The sequence below is a fragment of the Salmo salar genome, chromosome ssa14 (genome assembly GCF_905237065.1).
Source record: "Salmo salar chromosome ssa14, Ssal_v3.1, whole genome shotgun sequence".
NCBI lineage: Eukaryota > Metazoa > Chordata > Actinopteri > Salmoniformes > Salmonidae > Salmo > Salmo salar.
The window spans coordinates 9808410-9835010 of record NC_059455.1 but is presented as its reverse complement, the minus strand read 5'-3'; the positions used below and the strand labels follow the sequence as shown (position 1 = coordinate 9835010).

Sequence of the window (26601 nt, the reverse complement as noted above, 5' to 3'; positions counted from 1 at the left end):
CTAAAATTCACCCAACTTCTTGTGGGAAGCTTATGGAAGGCTACGTGAAATGTTTGACTCAAGTTAAACAATTTAAAAGTCAATGCTACCAAATACTAATTGAGCGTATGTAAACTTCTGACCCACTGGTAATGTGATGAAAGAAATAAAAGCTGAAATAAATCATTCTCTCTACTATTATTCTGACATTTCACATTCTTAAAATAAAGGGGTGATCCTAACTGACCTAAGACAGGGAACTGTTGCTAGGACTAAATGTCAGGAATTGTGAAAAACTGAGTTTAAATGTAGTTGGCTAAGGTGTATGTAAACTTCCGACTCCAACTGTACTTTGTATTCCTCATTTACTCAAGTGTTCCCATTATTTTGGCAGTTACCTGATCACTTAAACACTGCTCACCTAAATACTGTGCATAAATAGCCCTTTGTTACGTACAGTAACAGTCCTCCCCATGAAGGAACTGTTTAACCAGTCTATTATTGGCAGCGAAGCGCTGACATGCCTTCCTCTCCAAACAATGGAGGGCCTCTGTACCTGGAGCAGAGTTGATGACTGAGGAAGAACCTAAAGACGGGGACAGGCAGAGTGGGTCCGCGGAGAACAATACACCTTTCTTTAGAATAGCATTAAAAGGCAGATGGGACTTAAAACACAAGCAGTTAAAGGGAGTTCAAAGCAGTGCAAAAGATTACCGGTGGTAGGCTAATTCTGTTCACCTGTTTTAGCCAAAAGAACCCCCTGCCTGCTGAATGGTAACAAAGTAAAGCGTATGGGGTTGGATGTAGGCTTATGCCTTCCTGTACAGGTAACTGACAAAATAAAGGAAACGCCTACATAAAGTGTCTTGATAGGGCGTTGGGCCACCACAAGCTGCCAGAACAGCGTCAGTGCGCCTCGACAGGCAAGATTCTACAAGTGTCTGGAGAAATTCCATCATTTGGTGTTTGTTTGACGGTGGTGGAAAATGCTGTCCCAGGCACCGCTCCAGAATCTCCCATAAGTGTTTAACTGGGTTGAGATCTGGTGACAGACACGCACACACACTTTAAACCCCATATGCTCCTGAGACCCTCCTTTTTTAAGTCACAGATCTCTTCTAGCCATGTTAGCAAAAATAAATGGCAACTGGGTATTTTTATTCATGGCCTTCTGCATGATGGGATGTTAATTGCTTAATTAACTCAGGAGCCACACCTGTGTGGAAGCACCTGCTGTCAATATACTTAGTATCCATCATTTACCTAACTGTTACCTATATTTTTTCAGTTACCTGTACATTGCTACTCATTTACAGGAATGTCCCCAGAGCTGTTGCCAGAGAATGACATTTTTATTTCTCTACTATAAACCACCTCATTTTAGAGAATTTGGCAGTACTTCAAACCAAAACTCCAGGCCAGGACTTCCACATTTCTTCAACGGCGGGATCTTCTGAGACCAGCCACCCAGACAGCTGATGCAACTGTGGGCTTGAACAACCAAAGGATTTCTGCACAAACTGTCAGAAACCGTTTCAGGGAAGCTTATCTGCGCGTTTGTCCTGCTCACCAGGGTCATGACCCGACTGCAGTTCGGTGTCGCAACCAACTTCAGTGAGCAAATGCTCACCTTCAATGGCCACTGGCTCACTGGAGAAGTGTGCGCTTTATGGATGAATCCCTGTTTCAACAGTATCGGGTATATGGCAGACAGTATGTATGGCGTTGTACTGTCAATGTTGTGAACAGAGTGCCCCATGGTGGGGTTGTTACGGGCAGGCATAAGTTACGAAAAACAAACAATTGCATTTTTTTTTTTTTTTTTAAATCGATGGCAATTTAAATGCAGAGACATCTCGTGACAAGATCCTGACGCCCATTGTCGTGCTATTCATCCGCCGCCATCACCTCACGTTTCAGCATGATAATGCACGGCCATCAAAGATTTTCAGCTTCATGGAAGCTGAAAATGTCCCAGTTCTTCCAAGGCCTGCATACTCAGAAATGTTTGGGATGCTCTGGATCAACGAGTACGACAGCGTGTTCCAGTTCCCAGTCATGTGAAATCCATTAGATTACAGCATAATAAATTCGCTTCAATTGACTGATTTCCTTATCTGAACCTCTGTAAAATCTTTTACATTTTTACATGTTGCGTGTATATTTTTGTAAAGCACCAAAATTGTAAGCGAAAAGTTCTGATCTGCTGCATCAGCCTCATCGCTTTAAAAAATATGTTTTAAATATATGTAGCCTAGGCATACTGGCTGTATGAATTTGGGATCCATTGTCCCACAACTGTCCCAGAGTCTGTTTGGAATAGGCAATTTTTCCTCAACCAACTGACCAATAGAATAGATTAACTTTTCTACTATGGGGGATAGTAGATTGACAGTTTATATAGTGTCCAACCTATACCACATAGGCTAGTGATTTTGCTGTTTGTTACTCATCTTGTTGGCTGAGGAAAAGTAAAATGTGAACAGTTGTTCTAACATCTTCAAAGTTTGCATAGTAATTCGGTGAGGACACATGTCGTTGCATCCTCGAGTTACAATGTACTGTTAAGATGAATTACCATAATCTACGTGTGATTTATGTTATTCTGAGCACTGTGGGTAGACACCCAAATCAAGTTACGCACCCAAAGCATACAGATCCAGTAAATTTCTCAAATGTCCGGTCATTTACATAACGGAAACCATGGTCGGGACAGTGATCATACCCCTCTTCTCACTCTCTGGTGATCAAAACAGGAAACAGCAGGATACCCTAGGCCGATTGCTGTCACACAGACACACAGGAAATACACAAGACTTCCCTTAACGACTGTTCTAGTCAAAAAGTGAATCCCCCACCCCCATCTTCCCCCACCTCCTTGTCCACCTACACATACTGGCTCATTTCAGTGTCAATCACTCCTTCACTTCTACTGCAACAGAGGACGTTCCCAGTGGCTGCTGGCACGAAAGACACAAGAGGTGGAACAGACGCAAAGTTTGTCAGGTCTCGACAGCCAGTGCCCCAGTGTGGTTTTGATTCCGGACAAGGGGCGGTGGGTGACAATGACAAATTTCGATGTTTGAGGCAGATGTTGGAGAGAGAAAAAAAATACATGTCAGATATAGTGTAGTGAATGACGTCCGACACACCACGTTGACGGGGCCTTATCTGTAGAATGGCGGCACGGTGGAAAGACCACTTCGCTGCCTGATAGCAGCAGCCTTATCATGAGACCCCCACTTGAATCATTTGGAGAGAGAATTTTCATTCTCTCGAGCCTGGGACTAGCGGCTGCTTGCTTCACTCACAACAGCTAAAAGAAGATAGTCAGTCACTTTGTTGCAAGGTGTGAATCATTGCCGTTTTAAACACAGCAACTTACAAATGGAAAAACTGAGAAACTGAGTGGCCTATAAGTTCAAACGCACTACTAAATAACTTTTTAAAAAGGCTAAAAGGCAAGTTAAGCTCATGAATCAACAAAGGGCAGAACCAGAGCCTTCAAAACGGCAAAAGCCTGTGCTGCAAAAACACACTAAAGAACTTTCTGCAAAAGCTTATAAGGCAAGTCACAGCCAATCTGTAAATAGCACACCCAACTACCTCATCCCCAGATTACTACTTACCCTCTTGCTCTTTTGCACCCCAGTAGCTCTACTTGCACATCATCATCTGCACATCTATCACTCCAGTATTAATGCTAAATTGTAATTACTTCACCTCTATGGCCTATTTATTGCCTAACCTCCCTACATTTGCACACATTGTACATAGATTTTTCTATTGTGTTATTGACTGTACGTTTTTTTATCCCATGTGTAACTCTATTGTTTTTGGTCGCACTGCTTTGCTTTATCTTGGCGAGGTCGCCGTTGTAAATGAGAAGTTGTTCTCAACTGGCCAACCTGGTTAACCTGTTGGGGCTAGGGGGCAGTATTTGCACGGCCGGATAAAAAAACGTACCCGATTTAATCTGGTTACTACTCCTGCCCAGAAACTAGAATATGCATATAATTAGTAGATTTGGATAGAAAACACTAACGTTTCTAAAACTGTTTGAATGGTGTCTGTGTGTATAACAGAACTCATATGGCAGGCCAAAACCTGAGAAGATTCCATGCAGAAAGTGCCCTGTCTGACAATTTGTTGTCCTTCTAGGTTCTCTCTATCAAAAATACAGCATCTCTGCTGTAACGTGACATTTTCTAAGGCTTCCATTGGCTCTCAGAAGGCGCCAGAAAGTGGAATGAGATCTCTGCAGTCTCTGGGCTAAGTACAGAAGCTCTGTTTCTTACTGGCCTGCCTGGGGACAGTGACACTGGAGATGCGCGTTCATGTGAATTCTCCATTTTGTTCTTTCAGTCTTTGAACGAATACAACGTCGCCCGGTTGGAATATTATCGCTATTTTACGAGAAAAATCACATAAAAATTGATTTTAAACAGCGTTTGACATGCTTCGAAGTACGGTAATGGAATATTTTCACATTTTTTGCCACAAAATGCGCCCGCGCGTCACCCTTCGGATAGTTACCTGAACGCACGAACAAAACGGAGCTATTTCAATATAACTATGGATTATTTCGAACCAAAACAACATTTGTTGTTGAAGTAGAAGTCCTGGGAGTGCATTCTGACGAAGAACAGCAAAGGTAATCCAATTTTTCTTATAGTAAATCTGAGTTTGGTGAGGGCCAAACTTGGTGGGTGTCAAATTAGCTAGCCATGATGGCTGGGCTATCTACTCAGAATATTGCAAAACGTGCTTTCGCCGAAAAGCTATTTTGAAATCTGACACCGCGATTGCATAAAGGAGTTCTGTATCTATAATTCTTAAAATAATTATGTATTTTGTGAACGTTAAGCGTGAGTAATTAAGTAAATTCACTGGAAGTTTACTGTGTGTATGCTAGTTGCTAGTTCTGAACATCACATGCTAATGTAAAAAGCTGGTTTTTGATATAAATATGAACTTGATTGAACAAAAACATTCATGTATCGCATAACAATGTCCTAGGAGTGTCATCTGATGAAGATCAAAGGTCGGTGCTGCATTTAGCTGTGTTTTTGGTTTTTGTGACATATATGCTTGCTTGAAAAATGGCTGTGTGGTTATTTCTGGCAGGGTACTCTCCTAACATAATCTAATGTTTTGCTTTCGCTGTAAAGCCTTTTTGAAATCGGACACTGTGGTTAGATTAACGAGAGTTATCTTTCAAATGGTGTAAAATAGTCCTATGTTTGAGAACTTTGAATTATGACATTTTGTGGTTTTAAATTTGCCGCTCCGATATGTCACTGGCTGTTGAATAGTGCGGGACGATTTCGTCCCACCTACCCTAGAGAGGTTAAATAAAAGGTGAATATATATATATTTTTTAATGTATTTTTAAGTTAGGCTTGCAAAATAAAAAATAAAAAAAAGGGCTAAACTAGGTATCTAGGCCATATGTTACCGAACCCAAAATGGCTGCGCTGCTGCATAGGATGCCTGGTCTATATTTGTCTATAAAACCTGTATATGGAAATTAACAGAGCCAAGCCATTTTACCATTTCCTCTCACGCTTGCCAACCCAGGCAAGCGCTCAGCTCAGGAACTGAAAGTTTTAGCGTATGAAAAGGAAGTGAGTGACACCGCTCAACCAAATCTGTACAGATTAACATATGCACTAAGATTCTGTGAAAAGTTAGTCTAAACTGCATATCTACACTAAAGGACCGTTTTCAGTCAAGGTTTAGTATCTGTAACTTAAGGCTCCTATGTCAGACTAGGGTTGTTCCATGTCATTTCAGCAAGCCATGACACCCACCATCTCAGATGGATCTGAAATCATTTCTGTAGTTAGAAACCGATAATATTAGCATTCCTACAACATTATTTTGTTGAAACAATTTGATCTGAGAAATTAAGCTAATTGATTGCACCCAACAACAAAAAAATTGGCCATTTTAATTCATAGGATTCTTATAATATTCAATAAATATAGTATCGAACATAAAATTTGGACCAAACTTTTTTTCTAACAATAAGACATGAGGAATCCAAAGAGACTCACCCTCCCCCACCCTAACAATGTCTATACAGTATCAATTCCCCCCCTCCCATGACATGTAAGCAGTTTATGGACAAGGTATAACACCAACCTGTTTACCTGGCCACTGTTTCAAATGCTAACTTTTTAGCATTTGTGGCACAAAGTCAATGCAAGTCAATGGTACCTATATTAGCATTTGAGCGTCATATCCACATCTTTAAGTAACATCATTGAGTTACACAATAAATGTGATACTTCAGGATGATTTGGACATGAAGCGTGAAAATGCCAACATACTGTAGGTACCATCGACTTGCATTGGATTTGTGCCACAAATGAAACAGTGGACAACAAAACCAACACATGGATTGCGGTCATATCTTGTCTGTTTACAGGGTAAGGAAACCAATACGTCATTTTGTATTTTGGGGGAACTGACATTGAGGGGGGTATATAAAAAATAAAATAAAAAAACCTGGAACAGCACCATCTAGTGTTCAGAAACTGGTAATATCAGGATGTAGGATTGGATCTAGAAACTTCAATGCCTAATTTCTCTGGACAGGGGGGGAAAAAAAGAAAACCATTAAATTCACTGGGAATACATTACAATACTCTGAACCGCAGTGCCATACTACTTGTCAGACATAGCGAACTGAGAATCGTTGTTGGGGTGGGAGGTTTTTGACAATTTCATCTCCCTGTGGCTCAGTTGGTAGAGCATGGTGTTTGCAACGCCAGCATGGTGTGTACAACGCCAGGGTTGTGGGTTCGATTCCCACAGGGGGCCAGTATGAAAAAAAATTTATAAAAAAAATGCATGAAATGAAATGTATGCATTCACTACTGTAAGTCGCTCTTGATAAGAGCGTCTGCTAAATGACTAAAATGTAAAATGTTCTTTGGATTCCTCACTCATTGCTAGGTACTATATTTATTGAATATTATATGAATCCTATAGATAAAAAATGACCAATTTGGGTGCAATCAATTAGCATAATTTCTCAGATCAAAATATATTTCAGGAACGGTAATTTGATCTGTTTCTAAAAAGAAACAATTATTGAACAATCTGAGATGGTGGGTGTCGAAATCGACTTGTTCTTTGAGGTGGACCGAACCACTAGCCTATCCTTCCTGGATATTAACAGTTCATCTGTTAGCCGGCAAAAATAACATTTACCGGTCATGCTTATCTGTCCGTTAATTTGCACAATTTAGTGGAATTGGGTCGTGTATTTTTGTTAGTCCTCGTGCGTCTTATTTAAATCACACACACACACACACACACACACACACACACACACACACACACACACACACACACACACACACACACACACACACACACACTCAGAACCAAGTTTGGAGTGGAATATCATGGACAGCAAAAGCTGCTGCTCCTCAAACAGCTGGTTGCTGCTGGTGGGAAACAATTCTTATAAGCCCAATCATTGCGCAACAATTCTAAAAACAGTTTTAAAAAAAGGATGCCAACTTTATTGCTACTATTTTTAATCAACTACTAATTGAAGTGTGTCCTCCATTCGCCATTCGAGTGCATAGGCAATCCAGTAGGCAGACCTTCAACGAGTTACACAACACCTCGCAATCTGAGCTGGAGGCATTTTGAAAACATATACTTAAAATTGTTTTAAACCTGGACTTTTAACTCATGAGGCATGTCTTACCTTGCTTCCAAGTAGCCTAGCCAAAAGCCGACATTAGAAACGGAGGAAACTATTTTATATAGACTTCCTATTATGCCATTGAAACCGGAATCTCTCCTCCTCTATTGGTTTTCATATTAACTTTATTTTGTTGTCCAGAAGCCAAAAGGCACAATCCTAATCATATTAGCAACCCGCCATAGTTGTTGCATCTTTAGATTTTCCCTCCACATTTCTGAGATTTTAATCTGTGTGTCTTTAGAACTGCGTTTTCCCACAAATTGTATTTTGGCAAATTATTTAAAATGAAGTTTTACATTAGCTGCTTCATTACAGGAGTTGCATGTTCAATAAAATAGCATTTTGGCTGTGAAACGTAGGCGTCTATAGTTGCATGTTTCAATTAAGCTCTTAATGAAAAATTCCACGTATGCATGCATAGTATTTTCTGTTGGTCAAGTCATTTTGCCGTTTGAAACAAGTTGAACCATTTGTTAACCGGTTAATGAGGGTCAGTTACTCTACAGCAAACTTGACCAAAATTTGCATCCCTTCTTCCATGTCATACTTATGTTTGTAGGCCAATCTTATCCCCAAACTTTTCTCCTGTATCAAATGTATACATATCATACATCCTAACCACAGTACTTGAGAAATCCACTTGGCTTGACTTACCTCCCCCCCAAAAAAACACCCAGCAGCAACCACTTCTAGAAGCATTGCACCAACTCCTGGCCCATCTTCCCAGAACATTTTCCTACGGGTGGGGTGGGGGGGGGGTCTACTACGTGAATATCATCAGGCAGCTATGGTGAGAAACATCTCGGTTCCCGGGGCAAAATCCCTTTGCTATACTGGAGCACGAGTACATGACAATACAAGGCTGTCCAAAAAAAAAGTGAACAATTATTTGAGGCCCGGCATCGTCGCTGGGCCGCGGCTGTGAAAGACTCAGCAGGCTACTGGCATTACACATCTGGCTAAATGACTACAGTAGCTCTGTTGGCATATCGATAAAAGTTCACTGACACCTTTTGGAAACAGAAGATGCTTTACAGGAATGACGGAGTCTATCCAAATCATTTTGGCTCCTGTCCTAGTATTTAAAGGTTGCAATGAGACTTATCAGTGACCCAAGCCCTGCTCAGATAATCCCTATCATTTTGTCGCCGAGTTGTTGTAGTGCTGTTGTTGCAAATGTATATTGTCCCAGGGGTGTTGGCAGTCATAATGTAAATAACCTAATTTACGTCCAGACAACTCCCCTGAATGCCTCGGTCAACCCTACAGCTATTGTATGCAGTAATCGTGAGCCTATGAGCTTGAGTTATTCTGTTACCACTGAGGCTGTTTGACCTAGAAGGAAGTCCACTATGTGCAGTTCACCCTGCACTATCAGCTCAAACATAAATATCAGTGTCATGTCTACTTCTGATAAGCCTCCCAGTAAAGCAATAAAAACATGTGCTAAAAATAGCCCACATTAACATGTAGCCTAGGAAACAAGGTTCATGAAATCGATAACTTGCTAGAAGATAACGTTCATATACGGACTATCTCTGAAACTCAGATAATACCGTTGATGATACAGTGGTAGCAATACATGGTTTCAACATCTTCAGAAGAGACAGGAATGCCAATCGTGGAGGAGTTGCTGTTTATGTTCAGAGTCTTATTCCTGTAATGCTTTGAGGATTTCATGCCAAATGCTGTTGAAGTAATATGGCTACAGGTTCACCTGCCCCACCTAAAGCCCATTCTTGTGGGAAGCTGCTACAGACCAAGTGCCAACAGTCAGTATCAGGATAATATGTGTGAAATGCTTGATATCAACAGGTGACCCAAATATTACCTGGCTTTCATCAAGCTGCCCACTCAGGAAAAAGCTTTAAAACTGTAGCCTGGTTCAGGTTATCAGTCAACCTACTAGGGTATTTACAACCACCACTGGAATTAATGGAATCCTCGCCAACATAATCCAGTTAGAGTCAGGCATTCCCCAGGGCAGCAGTCTAGGCCCCTTTTTTAAATCTTTACTAATGACCTACCACTGGCTCTGAGTAAAACCTGTATCTACTGTAAAACTTGTAATGAATAATGTAGAAATTATGAAAGTTGAAGAGACTGAACTCCTTGGATTGTAAACTGTGATGGTCAAACATATTGATGCAACAGTAGCTAAGATGGGGAGAGGTCTGTCCATAATAAAGTGCTTCTCTGCTTTCTTAACATAGCTATCACCAAGGCAGGCCCTACCTGCTCTAGTTGTCGCACCTGGACTACTGTCCTGTCGTGTTATCAGATGCCACAAAAGAGGGACTTAGGAAAATTGCAATTGGCCCAGAAAAGGGCAGCATGGCTGGCCCTTAAATGTACATGAGAGCTAACAATATGTTCATCTCTCCTGGCTCAAAGTACATGAGAGATTGATTTCATCACTACTTGTATTTGTGAGAAGTATTGACATGGTGAATGTACTGAGCTGTCTGTTTAAACTATTAGCCCACAGCTCAAAAACACATGCATACCCCACAAGACATGACACCAGAGGTCTCTTCACAGTGCCAAAGTTGATCCGCTTTAATATTGCAGATAGATTGTAGCCTCCATCAAAACGTACACACTGCATTCGTATTTAGACCCCTTCCCTTTGTTACGTTACAGCCTCCTTTTAAAATGTATTCAATAAATGTTTATCCTCAATCGACACAACACCCCATAATGACAAAGCAAAAACAGGTTTAAAAACCATGGAAATCTGCTCAGGACCTCAAACCGGATTCACCTTCCAACAGGACAACGACCCTAAGCAGACAGCCAAGACAACGCAGGAGTGGCTTCGGGACAAGTCTCTGAATGTCCTTGAGTGGCCGAGCCAGAGCCTGGGCTTGAACATCTCTGGAGATACCTGAAAAAAGCTGTGCAGTGACACTCTCCATCCAACCTGACAAAGCTTGAGAGGTTCTGCAGAGAAGAACTGGAGGAACTCCCCAATAACAGGTGTGCTAAGCTTGTAGCATCATACACAAAACGACTCAAGGCTGTAATCACTGCCAAAGGTGCTTTAACAAAGTACTGAGTAATGGGTCTGAATACTTAAGTAAATGTTATAGTTCTTCATTTAATACAATTTGCAAAAATGTCTAAAAACCTGTTTTTGGAACATCATTATGGGGTATTGTGTGTAGATTGAGGGAAAAAAAACTATTTATTCCATTTTTGAATAAGGCTGTAAATGTTGAAAAAGTCAAGGAGTCTGAAAACACTGTACACTGTCCCAGTCCCTGCCGCTGAAAAACATCCCAGCATGCTTCACTGTTGGGATGGTGTCAGCAAAATGGATGAGGAGGACGTGAAAAAGAAACTTGAAAACGGGGAAATATTTACTAGGGAAAGGGGAAGTCAGATGTGTGGAATACATTTGATTTAGTTGTAGAAACTACTGGAGATAAAGAAAAAGGAGGAAGGTAAGGAGCAAGCGCTGTATGCATATTGTGTGCAAAACAGGTTAGATTACAATTTCTTTAAAAAAAAAAAAAAAATTAAATTGGGGACCGTTTGGAACAATGTAAAGACTAAATTATAAAACTACCAGAGTTTAAAAATGTGTGTTGTAAAGCCTTTATTACAGACTAAAAACAGTAGCATGCATTTGTTAATGCAATTGCCAACATGGAACAGTTTATTTATAGTTTATGCTAATTATTCAAGGGTCCCTTCATAATTTCATTTAAAAAGTAAAATGCTTGAGTACATTTCATGAATGACTTGTATACTGTGTGATAATATTGATACAGTAGCCGATATATTGACGTTTAGGCCTAAGTAACGGTATTAAGACTAAACAGGATGCACTCTTAAGGCCTACAGCTCGATGGTGGTTATACAAGGCTACTATACTAACCCTACTAATGACATTATTTGAGATTCAAAGTAGCCACCCTTTGCCTTGATAACAGCTTTGCACACTCTTGGCATTCTCTCAACCAGCTTCATGAGGTAGTCACCTGGAATGCATTTCAATTTGCAAGTGTGCCTTGTTAAAAGTCCATCATTACTTTACGACATGAAGGTCAGTCAATTCTTAACATTTCAAGAACTTTGAAGGTTTCTTCAAGTGCAGTCGCAAAAACCATCAAGCGCTATGATGAAACTGACTCATGAGGACCGCCACAGGAAAAGAAGACCCAGAGTTACCTCTGCTACAGAGGATAAGTTCATTAAAATGTTACCAGCCTCAGAAATTGCAGCCCAAATAAATGCTTCACAGAGTTCAATTAACAGACATCTCAACATCAACTGTTCAGAGGAGACTGCGTGAATCTGGCCTTCATGGTCAAATTGCAAAGAAACCACTACTACAGGACACCAATAAGAAGACACTTGCTTGTCCATGAAACACGAGCAATGGACATTAGACCGGTGGAAATCTGTCCTTTACTCTGATGAGTCCAAATTTGAGATTTTTGGTTGGTGGTGGTTTGCTGGGGACAATGTCTGTGATTTATTTAGAATTCAAGGCACACTTAAACAGCATGGCTACCACAGCATTCTGCAGTGATATGCCATCCCATCTGGTTTGCGCTTAGTGGGACTATCATTTTTTTTTTTTCAACAGAACAATGACCCAACATACCTCCAGGCTGGTAAGGGCTATTTGACCAAGAAGGAGAGTGATGGAGTGCTGCATCAGATGACCTGGCCTCCACAATCCACCGACATCAATACAATTGAGATGGTTTGGGATAAATTGGACCGCAGAGTGAAGGGAAAAACAGCCAACAAGTGCTTAGCATTTGTGAGAACTCCTTCAAGACTGTTGTAAAAGCATTCCTCATGAAGCTGGTTGAGAGAATGCCAAGAGTGTGCAAAGCTGCCATCAAGGCAAAGGGTGGCTACTTTCAATAATCTCTTTTTTGTTACATGATTCACTATGTTATTTCATAGTGTGTCTTCACTATTATTCTACAATGTAGAAAATAGTAAAAATAATGAAAAACCCTTGAATGAGTAGGTGTCCAAACTTTTGACTTGTACTGTAAATGGATGACAAAGTCAGGCACATTTAACAGTTTGGCTATTGATTAGACCTAATTAAGTTGGGGTTTCCCCCCCTCCTCACTTTTCTTAGACAATTAAGGCAAGGGCTGTTTTCCTGTCTCCTAATTCCACTGCTGCCTCCTCCGCATTGTTCTCAACAACAATATGCTGGTTAACTTCGCTATTATGCACATAGCAACATGGAAAAGGCACCAATTCAACAGCGCACTGGCGTTTCAAAACCATGGACAGCGACCACTCTAAAGGCAGGAGAATGAGCGTTATAAAATAATATTTTTATTAGCTGCACCATTGTTCTTACATAACATATACAATTTCATTAGCACAAAAGTGACAGTGACATCCCCACAGCCTCCGCAATGGATTAGTCCACTCAGACAGGTGCGAATCAGACAGGTATCGTGTGCACCATGAATTCTTTGGTGACTGGTCAACTAGAGAAATCTAGGTCGGCCAACAGCATATCGACTACACAATCGACCAGTCGGTTAACCTCTATGGGCTAGGTGGGACGCTTGCGTCCCACCTACTCAACAGCCAGTGGAATCCCGTGGCGCGTTATTCAAATACCTTAGAAATGCTATTACTTCAATTTTTCAAACATATGACTATTTTACACCATTTTAAAGACAAGACTCTCGTTAATCTAACCACACTGTCCGATTTCAAAAAGGCTTGACAACGAAAGCAAAACATTAGATTATGTCAGCAGAGTACCCAGCCAGAAATAATCAGACACCCATTTTTCAAGCTAGCATATAATGTCACATAAACCCAAACCACAGCTAAATGCAGCACTAACCTTTGATGATCTTCATCAGATGACAACCCTAGGACATTATGTTATACAATACATGCATGTTTTGTTCAATCAAGTTCATATTTATATCAAAAACCAGCTTTTTACATTAGCATGTGACTAGCATGTGACTAGCATTCCGACCGAACACTGCCGGTGAATTTACTAAATTACTCACGATAAACGTTCACAAAAAACATAAATTATTTTAAGAATTATAGATACAGAACTCCTCTATGCACTCGATATGTCCGATTTTAAAATAGCTTTTCGGTGAAAGCACATTTTGCAATATTCTAAGTAGATAGCCCGGCATCACAGGGCTAGCTATTTAGACACCCAGCAAGTTTAGCATTCACCAAAGTCAGATTTACTATAAGAAAAATGTTATTACCTTTGCTGTCTTCGTCAGAATACACTCCCAGGACTTCTACTTCAATAACAAATGTTGGTTTGGTCCCAAATAATCCATTGTTATATCCAAATAGCGGCGTTTTGTTCGTGCGTTCAAGACACTATCCGAAAGGGTAAATAAGGGGTACGAGCACGGCGCATTTCGTGACAATTTTTTTTCTAAATATTCCATTACCGTACTTCGAAGCATGTCAATCGCTGTTTAAAATCAATTTTTATGCCATTTCTCGTAAAAAAGCGATAATATTCCGACCGGGAAATCGTTTTTTATTACAAAGAGAGTGAAAGTAAAAGCATGCTATCCCCTCATGCACGAGCCTCAGTCTAATGGCCCTCTGATAGAGCACTTGCCAAACGCGCTAATGTGTTTCAGCCTGGGGATGGAATTACATCGGTCAGCTTTTTCCCGCCTTCTGAGAGCCCATGGGAGCCGTAGGAAGTGTCACGTCATGCCAGAGATCCCCTGTATTTGTTAGAGATGATCAAGGAGGGCAAGAAATGGTCAGACAGGCCACTTCCTGTAAGGAATCTTCTCAGGTTTTGGCCTGCCAAATGAGTTCTGTTATACTCACAGACACCATTCAAACAGTTTTAGAAACATAGGGTGTTTTCGGTCCAAAGACAATAATTATATGCATATTCTAGTTACTGGGCAGGAGTAGTAACCAGATTAAATCGGGTACGTTTTTTATCCGGCCGTGCAAATACTGCCCCCTAGCCCCAACATGTTAAAAAAAAAAAAAAAAAAAAAAATGGGGTCAGTCCTAGTTGCACGCCCCTGATCAGACAAAAAAAATGGTTTTAATTAAATAAATAAAAAAATATTAAAATCACTCTTTACTTTCAATATAAAAACTCCGGTCAAAAGGTTTAAAAAAAAAATGCAGATTTGATGGTCTGCGTTTTGAAAATGCTGATTTCTTAACTCTAAAATTGACCCATTTACATCGTGACATATTTCATTATGATGCGTCAAGTCATCCTCATGGAGTCTTGTCCCGCTACTGAACGGACAAGTGTTTGCAATGCAAGATGGAGGAGAGCAGCTCTCGGCTGAGATCGCATGTATTTTGGGAGATTAGAAAATATGAACATTTCATTCTTGCCAGGATAAATACTGTTTCAGGTGATAATAAAACAAGTTGTTGAATTACTTTTTCCTCAACTTGTTTCTCAAACTGTATAGCAAGTCAAGCTAGCTTGAACTGTAGAGCAGCTAGCTAGCTAGGTAGCTAAAAGGCATGCTAGGTTGAAGATACCATTGTAGCTAGAGTGCAATTGGGGGAGAAGGGTCTTGGTCAGGGAGGTGAGCAAGAACCCGATGGTGACTGACAGAGCTCCTCTGTGGAGATGGGAGAACCTTCCAGAAGGACAACCATCTCTGCAGCACTCCACCCATCAGGCCTTATGGTAGAACGGCCAGACGGAAGCCACTCTTCAGTAAAAGGCACGTGACAGCTCCCTTGGGGTTTGCCAAAAGGCCCCCAAAGGACTCTCAGACCATGAGAAACAACACTCTCTGGTCTGACGAAACAAAGATTGAACTCTTTGGCCTTAATGCCAAGTGTCACATCTGGAAAAAAACGGTGAAGCATGGTGGTGGCAGCATCATGCTTTGGGGATGTTTTTCAGCGGCAGGGACTGGGAGACTAGTCTGGATCGAGGGAAAGATGAACAGCGCAAAGTACGGAGAGACCCTTGCTGAAAACCTGTTCCAGTGTTCAGTACCTCAGACTTGTGCGAAGGTTCACCTTCCAACAGGACAATGACCCTAAGCACACAGCCAAGACAATGCAGGAGTGGCTTCAGGACAAGTCTCTGAATGTCCTTGAGTGGCCCAGCCAGAGCCCGGACTTGAACCCGATCAAACATCTTTGGAGAGACCTGAAAATAGCTGTGCAGCGACGGTCCCCATCCAACCTGACAGAGCTTGAGAGGATCTGCAGAGAAGATAGGGAGAAACTCCCCAAATACAGGTGTACCAAGCTTGTAGCGTCATGCCCAAGTAGACTTGAGGCTGTAATCATTGCCAAAGGTGATCAACAAAGTACTGAGTAAAGGGTCTGAATGCTTAGGTAAATGTGATATTTACGTTTCTAAAAACCTATTTTTGCTTTGTCATTATGGGGTATTGTGTGTAGATTGAGGAGGGAAAAAATGATAATACATTTTTGAATAATGCTGTAACGTAACAAAATGTGGAAAAAGTCAAGGGGTCTGAATACTTTCCAAATGCACTGTGTCCAGGGAGCTGGCTGCCACATAATTTCAAACACAGACCCTCCCCCATGTGAACACACACACACTTATAGCTCCCACACCCCCTGCACTTTATAAAACCACTCCACAGCTGCAATGTTTTTCCACACTGATATAAAAACCTGCCAATTGTACTGCTTACAGAGAGAAACCGTAGCAAAATAATTTATACCTCAACCAAGGAGATTGAGCTATTGATTCCCTATAGCTAATCAAATCAAATTTGATTTGTGACAAATACAACAGGTGTAGTAGAAAAGCTTGCCTACGAGCCCTTCCCAACAATGCGGTTTAAAAATAAAATAGTGACACGTGGAATACAATTAAATGCACAAGAATGGAGATGTATACAGGGAGTACCAGTACCAGATCAATGTGCAGAGGTCAAGTATTCGAGACAGATATGAAGGCAAGGTAAAGTGACTAGGCATCAGGATAGATAAGACTAAAATAAAGAACAGAGTAGCAGCAGCAAATGAGTGTGCGTGCATGTAATGTGTGCATTTGTGTTGTCGGTATATGTAGTGTATTTGAATGTGTGTGGGTTTTGTGTGGGAGTGTCAATGTAGTGTGTGTGAGTGTGTGTGTGTATATATAGTCTATTGAGCTTTCATAAGGGCAGTGCAAGATGGAGAGTCAGTACAGATAGTTTGGGTACCATTAATTGACTATTTAGCAGTCTTATGGCTTGGGGGTAGAAGCTGTCTCAAAGCCTGTTGGTCTGTTTGCCGGATGGTGAAAGAGTGAACAGTCTATGGTTTGGGTGACTGGAGTCTTTGGCAATTTTAGGCTAGGCCTAAGTCATGTATCTGAATGGCTCTGCCCCTGACAGTCCATAGTATGTGGCCTGACAGCATTTAGTTGACTTTCTAGCTAGGTTATTCCCTTCTATGGTGAACTGTAACAGGGTGAACGATGGTGGTGGGGTCTTACCTGTCCTCGTCCCAGTCCATTTGTATGGGTATTCCAAACAGGCTGTTCACAGAGGGGTTGTCGGCCTGATGCAGGCGCTCTGGGGTCTTCATCAGGTTTTTCTCAGCGATGGCGGGAGGCTGGGCCGCTGCGAGGCCCTCCACTTTCCTACCGCCCTCCTCCACCTGGTCAAACCCGGCAGCCAGGAGGCCCTGCACCCCCCCGCCATTGCGGGCCATGGGGGCCTGTTGCCCGGGCAACAAGGCAGCGGTCAGGTTTGACATGGTGGCAGGGACTGCTGCAGCGGTGTTGGAGGCACTGGGCACAGTGGTGGGCATGCCGGCGATGCTGGTGTCCACGGTTACGACGGCGGTAGGCACGTTTTGGGCACTAGGGGGCATGGAGTGGAGCCCGAGGGGCTGAGGCATCCCTGTGGGGGCGTACTGACCCACAGGCTGCTGCAGAGTAGAGGCTCTGCCCAGCAGCATGGAGGCCCCAACACCTCCAATACCTGCACCCATCAAGCCTGGAGCTGGCTGACTAAGGGGTAAAGGGACTCCTCCCCCCGCCACTGCCAACTCCCCTACCTGGCCCTGCATCGGCGCCCCGGCGGTGGGAGTCATGACCGGCGACGGGCCCTGACCCATAGGTTGTCCCACAGAGAGGCTAGTTACGGAAAGGGTCTGGCCAGCTGAGGCCACTGCCTCCATGACAGGTTGGTGGTGTTGGTAGTAGTCCGCCTGGTTCTGGGGCAGGCCTGGGGGTTGGTTGGATAGATGGTGTCCCAGTGGAAGATGCTGTAGCATGGGTTGCTGCTGCTGGAGAGGGTAGGCCAGCGGCTGGGTCTGGGCTGCCGGGGGCACGCTATGAGATTTCTGTATGTGGATGCCAGTTTGAGGCAGACCGTTGAACCCCACAAGGAGGTTCTGGGGGGCAGCGGGTTGGATAGTGCCCAGAGCTGGCTGCTGAACTGAGACAGCCATGGGTTTGTTGGTGGGGAAAGCGTTGGATGTGGCTGTTCCAGGCTGCCCCATGTTGTAGTTTTGGTGGTGGAGCTGCTGCTGCTGTAGCAGTGTGTCCACTGCGTGAATGTGCGAGGCACTAAGTGCAGCAGCATCCACTATAGAGTCTAGGCCCTGGCCTGAGAGAGTCGCCGGTGCAACCGCCGAACCACCTGTCAACCCCAGCCCGCTGTCCCTGTCGGCGCTGGGGTCCAACGCATTGGCATGCCTAATGTTATCCGCAGTCCTGTTAACCACTGTGTTACCCTCCGAGTCTTTCTCATAGAACTCTGTGCAAGTCCATCGGCCCCTTCTGAAGGGCTCTCCAGTACCATGATCAAGTTTGATGACCCTGAAGCGCGAACTGCAACTTGTTGTGGACGTCGTAGAAGTAGGGGTTGAACTAGTCTGAACTGGCTGGGATGTGCTCACTGACACGTTGGTAGCCACCCCACTGGTCACTGGGGCAGGCTGTTGCATGAGCCTGGACTGAGCGATACTAGGGAGGCCGCTTGAGGAACCAGTTCCCAGAGTTTGCTGGCTAACATGAGAGCCTGCCACTCCCACCTTTCGAAAAGCAAAACCCTCATTTGGGGGACCGGACATTGCAGATAGCTGCCCAACTTGAGGTATAACGCCAGGTGCCTCTTGCTCCCCTACATGGTTTAGGGTTTCCTCAGATGAACTTCGATCACATACCTCCGGCTCATAGTCAGCCCGGGACATGTCGAATATTTCCGAAGACACGTCTTCAGTCCGTGATTCGTCTGGGTCGTCCAGGCTCTCTGTGTCATCCGTGGCACTGCTGGCCGCCACCTGAGCCTGTGTCACACTTGTGATCTGAAAACAGCTCTTCTTTTTAGCCGGCATTTTAGACATTTTGAGAGCCTGCGTTTACAACTTCCAGTCTAAATATCCTGCGTCAAACGCGAGTGGGCTAGTATCAGCTGACAAATGGCTATCTGAAACAGCGTATTTGCATCGATTTCAGTTATTCTATTATCAAGACGAGTTTGTCATCCTACCTCCTCTCGTCTCCTGTTGCATTTTACGAGTTCATAACATTGAAGACCGACCCTCTCAATTCAAGCAATGCGGCGTTTACCAATAGAAGTAGCTAGCAATTAAATAACTGATCCAAAGCTTTGGTCCGTCCGAACCGGCCTGCCCAGTAAGTAATGTCCCGACTCCGTAGTTGTCAGATGGCCGCTGTCGCAGATAGAACTCCCCAGCAGCAGGAGCTACTTTAGTCTGAGGCGGGCCCGTACCCCTCCACTCCACTCAAAGAGCTAACGTTGGCTTGCTAGCTAGCTAGCTTGCTAGCTACAACACTCCTCTACGTTGGGACAAGTATGTAAGACATCATGCGGATCAAGTCTACTCTCCCCTCTTGACTTGCGAATTAAAAATTATTCAATATACTAACACTGGTTTAAAAAGTAATTGAAACACATTTCCAAGAATACACTGTCACTATTTCCCACTTCATGGAACTGACATTCCAAACAGCGCCTACCTTATTCTTGTCAAGAAGATGGCTAGCCAGTTATATCAGAGAGGAAGAGGCAAAGCGAGAGGGTTTACTCCGCCCAAAATCTGTCCACGAAAATAAGACTACCAATGATAAATTGTTGTAAGGAAGTCTATGACAAGAATCGAATTTGGTCAAAAAATATTTTATTGCTTATTTGATCGAATACACGTTTCGTAATTGTTTGATTGTCACGAATGCACTGATACAAGTAGACGCACATGGGATTTCAGCAACATAGAAAAAACAACTTTATATCGGAGTTGTGTCCGTTGTTCACACGCGTATTTGCCCTCTTATTCTCTTTCCGCCTGCCTTCCATCTTCATGGACATGTATTTCCATTGTTAAAGCAGTCACTCGACTATCTTGTCAATATAATAGAAAATATTTGGTTACGTACTGCATCGTGGGAAGCGAACGCAACCATATTTACGTACATAATGGTTGAGAATTTCATTTCTCTCTCGATATATATATTTGCTACACTTTTAGACCATTTATTTGTCTTATTTATTTGTAGACCACTTTTATTATTTGAAAGGCGTTTATACATTGCATTTTGTATGTTTCTCTCAAGATCTCTCAATTTAAGACATTTGAAATGTTTAAAATGTTAACATGTTAAACTTGTTTGCTATTTGTATTACTCACTTGGCTGATATCACCATTTTTGGGGGGGAGGGGGACTGCACCCCTTACTATCCGTTCCCCTCAAGGGATTGGTGAAGAACACTATTGAAGGGAGCAGGAGCAATCCAAACTAAAACTCTGCCATGGACCCCTGGTGGAAGGTTTGTATCTTTGGACCCCTGGTGGCCAATGTATACAAATCTTAAAATATTCAGTCAGTTCAATGAACTATAGATGGCTGTGAATCCCTCGAAAATACACTATATATACAAAAGTATGTGGACACCCCTTCAAATTAGTGGATTCGGCTATTTCAGCCACACCGTTGCTGACAGGTGTATAAAATGTAGCAAACTGCCATGCAATCTCCATAGACAAACATTGGCAGTAGAATGCCCTTACTGAAGAGCTCAGTGACTTTCAACGTGGCACCGTCATAGAATGCTACCTTTCCAACAAGTCAGTCCATCAAATCTCTGCCCTGCTAGAGCTGCCCCAGTAAACTGTAAGTGCATAAAAGCCTAAGATCACCATGCGCAATGCCAAATGTCGGCTGGAATGGTGTATAGCTAGCCGCCATTGGAATCTTTAGCAGAGGAAAAGCGTTCTCTGGCGTGATGAATCACGCTTCACCATCTGGCAGTCCGACGGACTAATATGGGTTTGGCGGATGCCAGGAGAACACTACCTGCACGAATGCATAATGCCAACTGTAAAGTTTGGTGGAGGAGGAATAATGGTTGTTTTTAAATGGGGCTTTTTTTGTGTTTCGGGCTAGGCCCCTTAGTTCCATTGTTAAAGCGGCAAAGGGGGGACCAACTCCATATTAATGGCCATGATTTTGGAATGAGATGTTCGACGAGCAGGTGTCCACATACTTTTGGTCATGTAGTGTAGTTTGCATTAGGATCTAGCAAGTTAGAACCTGTGCCTAACGATATTTACATTTACATTTACATTTAAGTCATTTAGCAGACGCTCTTATCCAGAGCGACTTACAAAATGGTGCATTCACCTTATGATATCCAGTGGAACAACCACTTTACAATAGTGCATCTAAATCTTTTAAGGGGGGGGGGTTAGAAGGATTACTTTATCCTATCCTAGGTATTCCTTAAAGAGGTGGGGTTTCAGGTGTCTCCGGAAGGTGGTGATTGACTCCGCTGTCCTGGCGTCGTGAGGGAGCTTGTTCCACCATTGGGGTGCCAGAGCAGCGAACAGTTTTGACTGGGCTGAGCGGGAACTGTGCTTCCTCAGAGGTAGGGGGGCCAGCAGGCCAGTGGTGGATGAACGCAGTGCCCTTGTTTGGGTGTAGGGCCTGATCAGAGCCTGAAGGTATGGAGGTGCCGTTCCCTTCACAGCTCCGTAGGCAATCACCATGGTCTTGTAGCGGATGCGAGCTTCAACTGGAAGCCAGTGGAGAGAGCGGAGGAGCGGGGTGACGTGAGAGAACTTGGGAAGGTTGAACACCAGACGGGCTGCGGCGTTCTGGATGAGTTGTAGGGGTTTAATGGCACAGGCAGGGAGCCCAGCCAACAGCGAGTTGCAGTAATCCAGACGGGAGATGACAAGTGCCTGGATTAGGACCTGCGCCGCTTCCTGTGTGAGGCAGGGTCGTACTCTGCGAATGTTGTAGAGCATGAACCTACAGGATCGGGTCACCGCCTTGATGTTAGTGGATTTAGGTTTGACATTGTTCATAGTATAACTGCCTTAAGTTAGAGGGGCATTCCAAGCACATCATGATGATTTTTGTTTTAGTAGTTTGAGATTTTTGGATTGGTCCTACCCAGCTTCTTCAAAATTATGTACTTTTCATTTATTCTGCTCTAATGTCACCATGAGATCTCATTTTCCAGGTGGGCTGTAATAATGCATTTCTGTAGATGCTTATTTACTGAATCAGCTCATGGTAACTTTCTTTGCTTTAGGCCATAGCAACAATATGCAACGTCTTATGACTACAATTCTCTGATCACCAGACTTGGTTGTACCTGTATCCTTTACAAATTGGTCATAGTGCTGTATCAAAGCATTTTAGGCACTTTATGAACAGCCTCCACTGAAAAACCCATGATTCAGTTCTTATATTTGAAAAAGAAAACACTGCGTAACCCTGCGTAACATCGCTGACATATTTCTGGTGTTGCATTGGCTAGTTACATAGATAGATAATGTGTTCTTTGTCACCAGAGGAACATAAAAGCATTACATATCAAAGGGAATATGTGGTTTAGAATATGTATATGGTGGACTTAGCAGTTTAGTTATATACACAAATCCCAATTTACATCCATATAGCACAAAGGGAATGTTCTTTAAAAATTTCCTAGAAACTTGTCATGTTTTATATCATTGGGCATTTTAAAGGTAAAACCTTGCATACATTTTACATAAACTCAGCCAAAAAAGAAAAGTCCCTTTTTCAGGACCCTGTCTTTCAAAATCATTCGTATCAATCCAAATAACTTCACAGATCTTCATTGTAAAGGGTTTAAACACTGTTTCCCATGCTTGTTCAATGAACCATAAACAATGAATGAACATGCACCTGTGGAACGGTCATTAAGACACTAACAGCTTACAGACGGTAGGCAATTAGGGTCACAGTTATGAAAACTTAGGACACTAAAGAGGCCTTTCTACTGACTCTGAAAAACACCAAAATAGAGATGCCATCTGCGTGAACGTGGCTTAGGCATGCTGCAAGGAGGCATGAGGACGGCAGATGTGGCCAGGGCAATGATTTGCAATGTCCGTACTGTGAGACACCTAAGACAGGGCTACAGGGAAACAGGACGGACAGCTGATCGCCCTCGCAGTGGCAGACCACGTGTAACAACACCAGCACAGGATCGGTACATCCGAACATCACACCTGCGTGACAGGTACAGGGTGGCAACAACAACTGCCCGAGTTAGACCAGGAATGCACAATCCCTCCATCAGTGCTCAGACTGTCCACAATAGACTGAGAGAGGCTGGACTGAGGGCTTGTAGGCCTGTTGTAAGGCAGGTCCTCACCAGACATCACCGGCAACAATGTCGCCTATGGGCACAAACCCACCGTCGCTGGACCAGACAGGACTGGCAAAAAGTGCTCTTCACTGACGAGTCACGGTTTTGTCTCACCAGGGGTGATGGTCGGATTCGCGTTTATCGTCGAAGGAATGAGCGTTACACCGAGGCCTGTACTCTGGCGCAGGATCGATTTGGAGGTGGAGGGTCCGTCATAGTCTGGGGCGGTGTGTCACAGCATCATCAGACTGAGTTTGTTGTCATTGCAGGCAATTAATTTGGTCATACCAGTGTGATGTAATAATTGTTAATAATCTGACGTTCAGTGTGGGAAGGCCTTGAGAGACCATATCTTTCAATGATGCAACTTGAAATAAGTGCCATTTAAAGGTGCTACATTTAAAGGTGCCCCTAGCTTCCCTATGTGGAAGCTAGGGGAATTGCAACAGCACTTGGATGCACTCAAAACAAATCTCACCCCTCCCCGCATCCTATTTTCATATAACATTTGGAGATTCGCTGAGCCTTTTCCCTTCGGTTTAGGTCCACCGGCTTCAAACAGCTGTAAAAACTGTATTTTTATTATTAAAAATATATTTCATAGCGATTTAGATGGTACAATGATTCTCTACACTATTCAGTGCTTGTTTTCTCACATAAACAGTGTAGAATTTAAGCAACCAGGAAATTACGATATCTACATTGGCCACTTGACCCGATTTACGTTAAATAACACAGCCACAAAGTCAAAACATAATGGCGCTGGAGGGAATAGCAGCTGTTTTATTTGTTCCTGACCAATTGTGCTATTATGTGGGGTTTTTTGCGCTGATCTTAACTGTTCTTGTATATAATGTTTCCTCCATCATTCCTATAACTGACAATAACTTCGAGACATCAGAACAGAGATCACTAACCTCAATTTGGATGAGGATTTCTACTTCAATGAGTCTGAGTCGATTGACATTCTGCTCATCCTGGACCAGGCCCAAATCCGCAACACTTGAAGAAGAAAGAGGCAGCGTTATCGAGACCGGCGTGCAGAATAACTGACGAAACTAAGTCGGCAAGTGGATAACGCACATCTACCAACCTTCATTCTATTGGCGAACGTGCAATCACTTGAGAATAAAATGGACGAGCTCCATTCATGACTATCCTATCAACTAGATCTGAAGAACTGTAATATCCTATGTTTCTCTGAGCCGTGGCTGAACAAGGACATGGAAAATATAAATCTAGCTTTTTTTCCCAGTACATCGGCAGGACAGAATGGCAGCGTCAGGCAAAGTCAGGGGGGTGTTGTGTGTCTCTATGTTAACAACATCTGGTGCGCAATCTCTAATATTCAGGAAGTCTCTAGGTTCTGCTCACCTGAGTTACAATACCTCATGATAAACTGTAGACAATACTATTTACCAAGAGAGTTTTCATCTGTATTTTTCGTAGCTGTTTACTTACCACCACAAACTGATGCTGGCACTAAAACCACACTCAATGAGCTGTGGAACAACAGGCAAAAAACTCTAAATCACCTTTATTACACACACAGAGACGCATACAAAGCTCTCCCTCACCCTCCATTTGGCAAATCTGACCATAACTCTATCCTCCTGATTCCTGGTTACAAGAAAAACTTGTAAGTACCCAGTACCAGCTCAATACGGAAGTGGTTCGATGAAGCGAATGCTAAATTACAGGACCGTTTTGCAAGCACAGACTGGAATATATTCCGTGATTCTTCCGATGGCATTGAGGAGTTTACCACATCAGTCACCGGCTTCATTAATAAGTGCATCGACGAATTCATCCCCACAGTTACCGTACGTACATATCCCAACCAGAAGCCATGGATTACAAGGAAAATCTGCACTAAAGGCTGGAGCTGCCGCTTTCAAGGGGCAGGACACTAATCCAGACGCTTATAAGAACTCCCGCTACGCCCTTCGACGAGCCATCAAACAGGCAAAGCGTAAATACAGGACTAAGATCAAATCCTACTACACCAGCTCTGACACTGTCAAAATGCCTACTATGGTTGCTTCGAGGCTAGCAATGCTGAACCATGCATGAGAGCACCAGCTGTTCCGGATGATGTGAGTAACCCCTTTAAACAGATTAACATTCAGACAGATTGCCAGGATGCGTACTTGGAGCATGCACTGACCAGTTGGCAAGTGTCTTCACTGACATGTTCAACCATGTTCAACCACCATAGTTCCTGTCCCCAAGAACGCTAAGGTAACCTGTCTAAATTACTTTCGCCACGTACTGTAGCACTCACATCTGTAGCCATGAAATGCTTTGAAAGGCTGGTCATGGCTCACATCAACACCATCTTCCCAGACACCATGGACCCACTCCAATTAGCAAACCACCCAAACAGATCCACAGATGAAGCAATCTCTATTGCACTCCACACTGCCCTTTCCCACCTGGACAAAAGGAAAACCTACGTGAGAATGATGTTCATTGACTAAAGCGCAGCCTTCAACACCATAGTGCCCTCCAAGCGCATCACTAATCTAAGGACCCAGGGACTGAACACCTCCCTCTGCAACTGGATCGTGGACTTCCTGACGGGCCGCCCCTAGGTGGTGAGGGTAGACAACAACACATCCGCCTGTAATCCCTGTTCACTCAGGACTGTGTGGACGTGCACGACTCCAACAACGGTGGTAGGCCTGATCACCGATGAGACAGCCTATAGGGAGGAGGTCAGAGACCTGGCAGTGTGGTGCCAGGACAACAACCTCTCCCTGAACGTCAGGGAGTTTGTGGACTTCACGATCAGCTTCACATCAACAGGGCTGTACAGGAGCAGGTTGAGAGCTTCAAGGTCCACGGTGTCCACATCACTAAGGACTTACAGTGCCTTCAAAAAGTATTCACACCCCTTAACTTTTCCACATTTTGTTGTGTAACAGCCTGAATTTAAAATTGAATAGTGGAATTTTGTTTGTAGAAAATTCATAAAAAATGAAAAGCTGAAAGGTCTGGGCCTCCCAAGTGGCGCAGCGGTCAAAGGCTAGAGGCATCACTACAGAGCCGGCGCACAATTGGCGGGTTAGAGGAGGGTTTAGTCGGGGGTGCTTTACTTGGATCATCGCGCTCTAGCGACTCCTTGTGGCGGCCGGGCGCCTGTAGGCTGACCTCAGTCATCAGTTGAACGGTGTTCCCTCTGACACATTGGTGCGGCTGGCTTCCGGGTTAAGTGGGCGGGTGTTAAGGAGGACGCATGACTTGACCTTCGTCACCCGAGCCCGTTGGGGAGTTGCAGCGATGAGG

The 26601-nt window shown here is 43.4% G+C and overlaps 1 protein-coding gene across 2 annotated transcripts in view; it reads right to left on the bottom strand.

Moving 5' to 3' along the window:
• LOC106568740 (TSC22 domain family protein 2) overlaps positions 1 to 19692 on the bottom strand; it is a 44336-nt gene extending 24644 nt beyond the window's left edge. For both annotated transcript variants that reach the window (XM_014139341.2, XM_014139342.2), the window contains exon 1: positions 17154 to 19692. In XM_014139341.2, coding sequence (XP_013994816.2) covers positions 17154 to 19012 — 1859 coding nt within the window. In that variant the 5' untranslated portion in view covers positions 19013 to 19692. The remainder of the gene's footprint in view (positions 1 to 17153) is intronic.
• Positions 19693 to 26601: the final 6909 nt, after the last annotated feature.